This window comes from Eptatretus burgeri, chromosome 6, assembly GCF_056783735.1.
Source record: "Eptatretus burgeri isolate ZD-2024b chromosome 6, Ebu_testis_v1, whole genome shotgun sequence".
NCBI classification, from domain to species: domain Eukaryota; kingdom Metazoa; phylum Chordata; class Myxini; order Myxiniformes; family Myxinidae; genus Eptatretus; species Eptatretus burgeri.
In genome coordinates this window covers 4,742,043-4,753,173 of record NC_140966.1, presented here as the reverse complement: position 1 = coordinate 4,753,173, position 11,131 = coordinate 4,742,043, and the positions used below count along the sequence as shown (strand labels likewise).

The 11,131-nt window shown below is 42.4% G+C and overlaps 1 protein-coding gene across 1 annotated transcript in view; it reads left to right on the top strand.

Moving 5' to 3' along the window:
* Nucleotides 1-11,123, top strand: part of LOC147024155 (protein FAM200C-like) — a 28,121-nt gene extending 16,998 nt beyond the window's left edge. The window contains exon 2 of the mRNA XM_085883783.1: nucleotides 9,000-11,123. Within this exon, the coding sequence (XP_085739909.1) occupies nucleotides 9,386-10,714 (1,329 nt within the window). The 5' untranslated portion in view covers nucleotides 9,000-9,385 and the 3' untranslated portion in view covers nucleotides 10,715-11,123. The remainder of the gene's footprint in view (nucleotides 1-8,999) is intronic.
* The last annotated feature ends 8 nt before the right edge of the window (nucleotides 11,124-11,131 follow it).

Below are 11,131 nucleotides of genomic sequence, written 5' to 3'. Positions count from 1 at the left end.
GAGATATTGGCATTCCACGGTTGGTTCAGTGACCCGCCGGCTCACGGAATTATCCGAGAGCGAAGGCCTACAATTCCGGGGAGTCTCCACTGTACAGTGAGTGTTCCTTGGCGACTTCTCACAAACGCCTGGTTGCAGAAAGTGGAAGATCTGAAATATGACCGTGAACTTTTCCTCATTGACCTGCAACACGTTGACATGTCTCAGCTCCCCAGTTTTCATCAGAGCCTTTTTCATTCAATGGTGGGGGATTCCCCATCACTGATTGGAAAATTTAATAATGTGGCAATGAGGTGTTTTTAATACCGTGGCAGTGAGGTGTTTTTAATACCGTGGCAGTGAGGTGTTTTTAATACCGTGGCAGTGAGATGTTTTTAATACCGTGGCAGTGAGATGTTTTTAATACCGTGGCAGTGAGGTGTTTTTAATACCGTGGCAGTGAGGTGTTTTTAATACCGTGGCAGTGAGGTGTTTTTAATACCGTGGCAGTGAGGTGTTTTTAATACCGTGGCAGTGAGGTGTTTTTAATACCGTGGCAGTGAGGTGTTTTTAATACCGTGGCAGTGAGGTGTTTTTAATACCGTGGCAGTGAGATGTTTTTAATACCGTGGCAGTGAGGTGTTTTTAATACCGTGGCAGTGAGGTGTTTTTAATACCATGGCAGTGAGGTGTTAATACCATGGCAGTGAGGTGTTTTTAATACCGTGGCAGTGAGGTATTTTTAATACCATGGCAGTGAGATGTTTTTAATACCGTGGCAGTGAGATGTTTTTAATACCGTGGCAGTGAGATGTTTTTAATACCGTGGCAGTGAGATGTTTTTAATACCATGGCAGTGAGATGTTTTTAATACCATGGCAGTGAGATGTTTTTAATACCGTGGCAGTGAGGTGTTTTTAATACCGTGGCAGTGAGATGTTTTTAATACCGTGGCAGTGAGATGTTTTTAATACCGTGGCAGTGAGATGTTTTTAATACCGTGGCAGTGAGATGTTTTTAATACCGTGGCAGTGAGGTGTTTTTAATACCGTGGCAGTGAGGTGTTTTTAATACCGTGGCAGTGAGATGTTTTTAATACCGTGGCAGTGAGATGTTTTTAATACCGTGGCAGTGAGATGTTTTTAATACCGTGGCAGTGAGATGTTTTTAATACCGTGGCAGTGAGATGTTTTTAATACCGTGGCAGTGAGATGTTTTTAATACCGTGGCAGTGAGATGTTTTTAATACCGTGGCAGTGAGATGTTTTTAATACCGTGGCAGTGAGATGTTTTTAATACCGTGGCAGTGAGATGTTTTTAATACCGTGGCAGTGAGATGTTTTTAATACCGTGGCAGTGAGATGTTTTTAATACCGTGGCAGTGAGGTGTTTTTAATACCGTGGCAGTGAGGTGTTTTTAATACCGTGGCAGTGAGGTGTTTTTAATACCGTGGCAGTGAGGTGTTTTTAATACCGTGGCAGTGAGGTGTTTTTAATACCGTGGCAGTGAGGTGTTTTTAATACCGTGGCAGTGAGGTGTTTTTAATACCATGGCAGTGAGGTGTTTTTAATACCATGGCAGTGAGGTGTTTTTAATACCATGGCAGTGAGGTGTTTTTAATACCATGGCAGTGAGATGTTTTTAATACCGTGGCAGTGAGATGTTTTTAATACCATGGCAGTGAGATGTTTTTAATACCATGGCAGTGAGATGTTTTTAATACCATGGCAGTGAGATGTTTTTAATACCATGGCAGTGAGATGTTTTTAATACCATGGCAGTGAGATGTTTTTAATACCATGGCAGTGAGGTGTTTTTAATACCATGGCAGTGAGATGTTTTTAATACCATGGCAGTGAGATGTTTTTAATACCATGGCAGTAAGATGTTTTTAATACCATGGCAGTGAGATGTTTTTAATAATGTGGCAGTGAGGTGTTTCTTAATCATGGAGCAGAGAGGTGTTTTTAATACCGTGGCAGTGAGGTGTTTTTAATACCGTGGCAGTGAGGTGTTTTTAATACCGTGGGAGTGAGGTGTTTTTAATACCGTGGCAGTGAGGTGTTTTTAATACCGTGGCAGTGAGATGTTTTTAATACCGTGGCAGTGAGATGTTTTTAATACCGTGGCAGTGAGGTGTTTTTAATACCGTGGCAGTGAGGTGTTTTTAATACCGTGGCAGTGAGGTGTTTTTAATACCGTGGCAGTGAGGTGTTTTTAATACCGTGGCAGTGAGGTGTTAATACCGTGGCAGTGAGGTGTTTTTAATACCGTGGCAGTGAGGTGTTTTTAATACCGTGGCAGTGAGGTGTTTTTAATACCGTGGCAGTGAGGTGTTTTTCATACCGTGGCAGTGAGGTGTTTTTAATACCGTGGCAGTGAGGTGTTTTTAATACCGTGGCAGTGAGGTGTTTTTAATACCGTGGAAGTGAGGTGTTTTTAATACCGTGGCAGTGAGGTGTTTTTAATACCGTGGCAGTGAGATGTTTTTAATACCGTGGCAGTGAGATGTTTTTAATACCGTGGCAGTGAGATGTTTTTAATACCGTGGCAGTGAGATGTTTTTAATACCGTGGCAGTGAGGTGTTTTCAATACCGTAGCAGTGAGGTGTTTTTAATACCGTGGCAGTGAGGTGTTTTTAATACCGTGGCAGTGAGGTGTTTTTAATACCGTGGCAGTGAGGTGTTTTTAATACCGTGGCAGTGAGGTGTTTTTAATACCGTGGCAGTGAGGTGTTTTTAATACCGTGGCAGTGAGGTGTTTTTAATACCGTGGCAGTGAGGTGTTTTTAATACCGTGGCAGTGAGGTGTTTTTAATACCATGGCAGTGAGGTGTTTTTAATACCATGGCAGTGAAATGTTTTTAATACCATGGCAGTGAAATGTTTTTAATACCATGGCAGTGAGATGCTGATTTTTTTTTTAAGTGTATTTACCATTGTACATGGTAAATTATTTTCAAGAACTTACTTATGTGGCTCCCATGAGTGACAAATAGTCACAGGTTTTACTGTATTTGTCTAATTGATGATGAATAATTATAATTTATATCAACAGTTCATTCCTATGATTAAATTGATGCACAGTTCTCTATTGCTGGACAGTGTTAAATTAATGTTTCATGAAATGTTGACATGCTTGCCATGACTTCTGATTTAGTAAACATAGTAAGTCTTTGGTCATAAAGCACTTCAAATAGAAAAGAATAGTCAATCCATTTTGCAAGATAAAATTTCACCGAGTGTTAATGGGACAAAGCAGTGCGCGAGGGAATATGCGATGGTGTGTCATCGACGACTTGGTTCGAGTTAATAATGTGGGGGTGAGGTGTTTTTAATACCATGGCAGTGAGGTGTAGTTTTCAACTTTCACATTTCATATTTGGTACATCAGTACAGACTGGGAGACGGTGTGTCGCGACATACGTTCGTCATCTAAAGTGGTTTCTGTTTTCCATGTAATAGCACAATTCTGTATATACCTTCTTGTTCGGGCATATATTGTGCTCACTTGTCTTTTCTGTAGGGCATTGCCAAACTGGCAATTTATAAAACCAGTAAAGCAAAATTGAAGGGGAAAAATGCAAATGTGCTTTTGTGCTTTAAAGGTATGTTTTCGGCCCAAGTAAAAATGGAGCAGGCTTATCTTTTGAGCCTGGATATTGTGGGTGATCAGTGGTACACTGATGAGGTTTTGAGTTTCTTTTCGTGATGGAATTTGTTTGTAAAAGTGTAAAGTACTTGCACTTACTTTTTGCATATATGTATTATTCTGTGGTGGTTTTGACATGAACAGACACCCTTGCTTTTGTTGAATTTATTTCTGCTGTAAAATCGTTTGGATTTGTTTTCATGGAGTGTGCTTTGATACTTTTCTAATAAAAGCATACAAAAGTGTCTGTGTCTCTCTGTGTCTCTCTGTGTCTCTCTGTGGCTCTCTGTGTCTGTCTCTGTGTCTGTCTCTGTGTCTGTCTCTGTGTCTGTCTCTGTGTCTGTCTCTGTGTCTGTCTCTGTGTCTGTGTCTGTCTGTCTCTGTGTCTCTCTGTGTCTGTCTCTGTGTCTCTCTCTCCCTCTCCCTCTCCCTCTCCCTCTCCCTCTCTCTCTCTCACCCCCTGCTGGCTGTTGGTACGGTGTGTACTGTCATGGCCGCTCCTTGCTTTGTGTCATGAGGACCTGTCCTCTGCCGTGCTGGTTGGTATCTCCCACACTCCCCATTTCGTTTTCTCCCGTGTTCGTTTTCTACTTGTAAGGTTCCCCTGTGTTTCCTTTCTGTGTAGAGAAGAGAGAGCACGTAGCAGTGTTAGTAAGGGTATCGTCAGTTTTTGGGCGGTGCCCTGTTAGTCCATTCATTATTTAAAAGCCTTTCGCTTTAAACCTGTTTTATTTTAGTTTTTATTTATCTTGCCTTTCCTTATTTTGTTTCGTTAGTGCCCTCTTTCTCAAAGTTCAGGAAAGTAGGAGTGCATTGTTAACTTCTTCTTCTTAAGTGAGGAAGACAATGAGCGTCGAGTCTTTGTAACATGGCGGTGGCTGACTCGCAGCAAGATGCTGCTTTCGAAGCACTAACTCGTAAGCATGTTTTAGTTTGCGTACCCCCTGACGGGGTTCTTACTGAGGAGATTGTTTTGGCGGTTGGAGACGCTATCGGCATTGAGCATGTACGTGCTGCGTCACGTATGAATCAGAAGGTCGTGGTATTCATTTCCGATGTACGTTTTGTTCACGATGTCGTGAGTTCCGGGTTAACCACCCGTAGTGGTCACTTTGTTGTGGCCTCCCCGATGGATGTCCTGGCAATGAAAATAATTGTCTAATGTGCTTCCTTTCATGTCAAATGAACAACTTGCGTCTGTTTTGTCTCCTTATGGAAAAATTGTGTCAAAGATCTTGATGATCCCCCTGGGGTGCTGCCATGACCAAGCAAAGCACGTGATGAGCTTTTGGCGGCAACTTGACATGGTGCTGCCGGACCGTGGGGAGGGCACGAATTTAAAGGTTTCTTTTAAGATTAAAATTGATCATTTCAATTACCATGTGTTTGCTTCATCAGCGACTTTAACATGTTTTCTTTGTGGAGCCTTTGGCCATTTACAAAGATTTTGTTCGAAAGCTTCTTGTTCGAAGTGTGGAGAATCGGGACACGTTCATTTAGATTGTGAAACAGTTCACGACCCACAACCTTGTATGGTGGAGGAGGTGATGCCCAGTGAATCCAACGTTCCCACTCATACTCTTCCCTTACATTGTGAGGACGGTAAGGATGATTTTGTTTTTAAGTGTCAAAAAAGCGTAGAGCGTCTGCTCCTTGTGACCGCACTGGCGCTCCCAAGGTAGTCGTACTGGATACGGCTGTTCCGGTAACTGAGGAACCTCATCGGAATGAAAAAATGATGAAATGGTTTGTGATAATGAGAATGTACTTCAAAGTTTACAGTGTGGTCCTGGTCCTTTAGATAGCGGTAAAGTGTCTCTTGGTGCTGTTGAAACATGTGTTGAACGTATGGAGGTATCAGCGCTAGTTTTTCCTGACAGACCAAAATGGTGTTGCGGCTCCATGCAATGTTCCCGCCCCAACCAATGATCAACATACAGTTTGTGAGGCCCTGGTAGAGGTGCCTGATATGGTTGTACAAGATGGTGGACTCGAGGCCCCATCTCATGTTGAAAGTGTTGTACGGTGGTACTTTGCGAACCCTGTTTCACTCGGTACCCCTCTTAGACGTGTCTGGAAACGAGTTAGTAAAGGTCTAGGGTGATATTTACGAACCTAGTGGAAGGTCATCTGAGCTGTCTGCTTCAGATGATGACGACATGGAGGTGACTGATCTGTCAGTCATATTTGATCATGTACAGATATTCCCCCCCCCCCCCAGGTTATTGTATCGTTTCTGAATGAGACATTTAGGCAGCGGAATGTCATCATTCATAAATATTTTCCTGACTTTCTTTCCTTCATGCAGATTGCAAAGTGCACAATTAGGAATTCTAAATATTTTGAAATAACTAAACCACAAATTCACAGACTGAGGAAATTTATTACAAAAGCAGGGTTAGAATGTTCTAACAGCTGCCAAACCTCCCGATACAGGATGAAAAGGGAGGAAGTGCTTTTTGGTACCTTAAACATTAATGGGGGTGGTGCTAACCATTTGCGTTGGTTCCAAGTTAAAAACTTGTTGCTTCAGAAACATGTCGATGTCTGTTTGTTGCAAGAAACACACAGAACAGAGACATCACAGTCTGACTGGCTCTGCCTTAATAAGGGGCTTTATTTCTTTAGTAATTTGTCTTCTGTCTCGGTGGTGGTTGCTTTTTTGCTTCATCCAGGTTTTGTTCCTGACTCGTATAGTTTTCTTGAAATAGTTAAAGGACACTTAGCATCATTAGAGTTCGTGTATCAAGGATTTCACCTCACCTTACTTAATGTCTCTGCTCTGAGTGAGTGGGGCTCGTAAAGAGTTTTTCACACATCTGGCTAATTACCTTCATACTTTAGTCTTTGATCATTGTATTTGTATCGGAGGAGATTTCAATTGCACGTTTGAACCTAATTTGGATAGAAAAACACCAGAACCACATCCTGAATATCATAAACACATATCTTGTTGTTTTTCATCACTTGGTTTACTCGATGCTTGGCGCATGCAGCACTGTACAGCATCTCAGTATACATGGTGCCGGTGTGCTAACGGGCTGATAACACTTGCGAGGCTGGATAGATGGTTTCTTAACTCCACTTTTAGAAACGTACTCGTGTCTTGTAACCTTTCCTTCAATTTTCTCTGATCATCACCTGGTAGTGCTTGGTTTATCCTCTTCTCAGTTTACTCTTAAAAGTGTGTTGTACCTTTAATACCAGCTTGTTAGAGGATTGTTTTTTTACTGACGCTTTTCGTAGTTTTTGGGAAAAACTTATCCAAAGTAAACCTTCTTATTCTTCTATCCAGTTATGGTGGGACACCGCGAAAGCTCAAATTCACATTTTCTGTCAATGTTATAACGCGGGTTGAGAGACGTAATGTTGTAACTGCATTTTTGGCGAAATTGAATAAAATGGCTCTCATGTCTTTCAACACCATTTGAAAGACATGAGAGCCATTTTTATTCAATTTTGCCAAAAATGCAGTTACAACATTATGTCTCTCAACATTATGTCTCAAATAAGTCATTTTCTACGAGCAAGAATAAAATTGCTGTTTTACTCTTGGAAACTGAAATTTTGCAGTTGGAGGAAGACTTAGCTAAAGCTCAAAATGACAGGAAACTTTGGTTATTATTGGAAAAAAAAAGCTTATCTAAGAGAATTGATTCATGAAAAAGTAATCGGGATGTCAGTTCGACTCAGAATCCAAAATGTGAAGTTTTCTGACACCCCAAATAAAAGTTTTTTGTTTTTTTTCCAGTTAGAAGGGGTTAAGAAATCTCAAAGGCAGATTTTCTCCTTGTTAGATGCTAAAGGGAATATTACACAAAATGAAAGTTATGTTTACAGACTTGTGAAAAATTATTTTTCTGATTTATTTGCGAAGGAATCTGTGTGTAAAGATTGTGTTGATGAGATGACAAATCATGTTCCTTCTTTGAGTTGTGGTCAGCGTCAAGCTCTTGAAAAGCCGCTTACCCTGGAGGAACTCGGCATGGCTCTGAATAGCTTTGAACGTGGAAAAGCCCCTGGAATCGACGGACTTCCAGTGGAATTTTTCCAGCATTTTGGCACATGTAAGGTCCAGAAGTACTGTTGGTTCTGCAAGAAAGTTTACATTCTGGCATACTGCCTCTCAGCTGTCGAAGAGCGGTGGTTTGTCTTCTCGCAAAAAGTGACGATCTCCGTCAAATCAAGAACTGGTACCCTATTTCATTACTGTGTTCTGACTACAAACTCTTTTCCAAATTGTTGGCCAATCGGCTAAAACTTGTCATCGGGACTCTCGTTCACCCTGACCAGAGCTACTGTGTTCCAGGGAGATCAATCTCTGATAACATTTTTTAATTACAGATTTGATTGATTGTGGCCTCAAAGAGGAAGAAGGAAGGGGTTGGTTTGATTTTCCTTGATGTCAAAAAGGCCTTCGATAGTATTGATCACACTTGTATGTTTTAAGTGTTGCAAAAGTTTGGCCTGGATGAAAGGTTCATTAGTTTTATTAAGTTGTTATTCAACAATATATCGAGTTTGTGTAAAGTAAACGATGGTCTCTGCTCTCCCATTCAGGTTCAGAGGGGTGTTCGGCAAGGCTGTCCATTGTCGGGTTTACTGTTTAGCCTTTCTCTTGAGCCACTACTAATTCATCTTAGGAACTCTTTCTGGCTTTGTTCCATCTCCAGAACACCCTATGTTGGTGTCTGCATATGCTGATGATGTCTATGTAGTAATTAAAAATGATCAGGATCTAACCATTCTTCTCGGATCTTTACGTAGGTTTCATCTTGCTTCACATTTGCAGTGTAATTGGCAAAAGAGTAAAGCTCTGTGGGTGTCCTCAGCTCAAGTACATCCAGTGGGCTTCCCTTAGTGCCACCTCAGTCTCTTCTGAAAGATCGAAGGTGGACGAGAGAGGGGGGTGAAATACTTTGGTGTTTATCTTGGTCCTTATCAGTACTCCCTTATTAACTGGGAAGGAGTGGTAGATCACGTAACCAAACGTCTTAACAAATGGAAAAGGTTCCTTCCGCAAATGTCTTTCAGAGGTCGTATACTAATTAATACCTTAGTTACCTCTGTGTTGTGGCACAAATTCATCTGTTTACAGCACGGGTTCCCAACCGGGGGGAAATTTCCCCCAGGGGGGGAAATTTGGGTGTTACAGGGGGAAATTCTAGTCTGGAATTAAAATTCTGGAAATTATCAGAAAATAATTACAAAATAATTTCCAGTAATAGCCTTCTGTTCTTCTCTTCTCAGGAGTACCCGTTTCCTGAACTTTACCCGCTTTCATTCTTATGTTTTATTTTCTTTCTTCTTTTTTAGTTTGTTCTTTTCTATTACATGTCTTAATATGATCTCTCTTGTTCTTTCCAGGTCCGCAAGTGATCATGTCGAAAAAAACATCTGCACAAAGACCTTGGGGAATGGTAGCATGAAGCCATTCCAGATGAAGCAACACCTTCAAGGATGCCATCCCGAACTACAGAACAAGGATCGTGAATACTTCAAGCTGAAACAAAATTATCTGAAGAAGATGAGACTGGACTCAACTGGAACGTTTCGTCAGCAAACGGACGCTATTGTGAAAGCGTCATACGAAGTCTCGTACAAGATTGCGAGGGAGAAGAAACCACACACAATTGGTGAAACATTGGTGAAGCCCTGTATGCTGCAGTGCGTGAAGTTGGTCCTTGGTGAGGCTGCCCACAACAAGATGACCCAGATTTCCCTTTCAAACAACACCATTCGGTCACGGATCAATGATATGGCTGAGAGCATCAAGAACCAAGTTGTTCAGAAGGTTCGAGGGTCACAGTTTTTTGATTCAACTCGACGAATCGACAGATGTTGCGAATCTGTCCCAGCTGTTGGTCTTTGTTCGTTATACCACCGAAAAAGGAATTGCAGAAGAATTCCTCTTCTGCAAACCTCTCCAGACCACGACCAAAGCTCAGGATGTGATGGACCTTATCAATGACTTTTTCGAAGACAGCAACATCAGCTGGGAGTCTCTGGTTGGGGTGTGCACGGATGGTGCCCCAGCCATGCTCTGCTCTCGATCGGGGTTCGGCACGCTCGTCAAGCAAAAGAATCCGGCAGTGGAATCGACACACTGTCTGATCCACAAAGAGGCGCTTGCTTCGAGAACTCTCCGCAAGAACTTCAAGCAGCATCTCGAGACTGTCATCAAAGTCGTCAACTTTATCAAGGGTTCCGCTCTGAACACTCGGCTGTTCCGTCGGCTCTGTGAAGGCATGGAAGCCGACCACGAATCGTTGCTGTTTCATACTCAGGTGAGGTGGCTCTCAAAGGGAAACATGTTGCAGCGAGTCCTGGAATTGTTTGATGAGGTGGTAGCCTTCCTTCGGGCCCAAGAGAATGTTGTGCTTCTGGAGGCGTTGAAGGGTGAGTTTTTCTGTGTGCGGCTGTCCTACTTGTCCGATATTTTCAGTGCATTGAACGAGCTCAACAGGAAACTGCAGGGCAAAGGGACCAACATTCTTTTTCAGTCGGACAAGATCAGAGCTTTCGTGGCTAAACTGGAACTGTGGAAGAAAAGAGCGGGGAGTGGAAGTTTTTCCTCATTCCTCGCTCTGAACGAATGTGTGGAGGATATGGAGGATGGTCTGCCTGATCCAATAGCCAAGGATATCAAACAACACCTCGAAGGCTTGGAGGAAAAATTCAAGTATTACTTCCCGGGGATCACAAACGAGAGCAACGAGAACAAGCTCATCAGAGACCCATTTCAGAGGAACGTTGATGATGTGCCAGAAGCGTGGCAGGAAGAGTTCCTGGACTTGAAAAACGACTCCACAGCGAAGGATGCCTTCCAGAATATGGAACTGGAAGAGTTTTGGACCCAAGTCCGAGGAACCTACCCGCTTTTTGCGACCAATGCTCTGCGGATATTGGTCCAGTTTTCTTCCACCTACCTGTGTGAGACAGGATTTTCGGCACTGGTATACCTCAAAACAAAGGCATGCAACAAGTTGGAGGTGGAGGCGGATGTTCGCTGTGCGCTCTCCATAACTCCCCCAGACATTGAAGGACTCGTGAACGGCAAACAATGCCAGAAGTCACACTAAAATGCTGTGTTCTTATTCAATACAATTTAATGTTAGCTGTGTTAGCGCATTTGAAAAATAAATTAGTAAATAGTCTCAGTGTGTTTTAACTGTTCTTTCTCTCATACACATGAAGGGGGAAATCTGGATGGTTGAATTGGGTGCAGGGGGAAATGACAGAAAAAAGGTTGGGAACCACTGGTTTACAGCCACCAGATGTCCTGCTGAAAGAGATTCAACAGATACTGGTAAACTTTTTTTTGGAATGGTCATGCTTGGTTGTGGTCATACTTACTCTGTTGCCCCTTGTCTGATGGTGGCCAAGGGCTCATTGATGTAAAGTGTTGTCTGATGGCCTTTCGGCTGAAATCGATACGAGTGATCAATGTGGAAAAACTGCCTTGGCGCCCCGTAGCACAACGAATATTGAGACAAGCT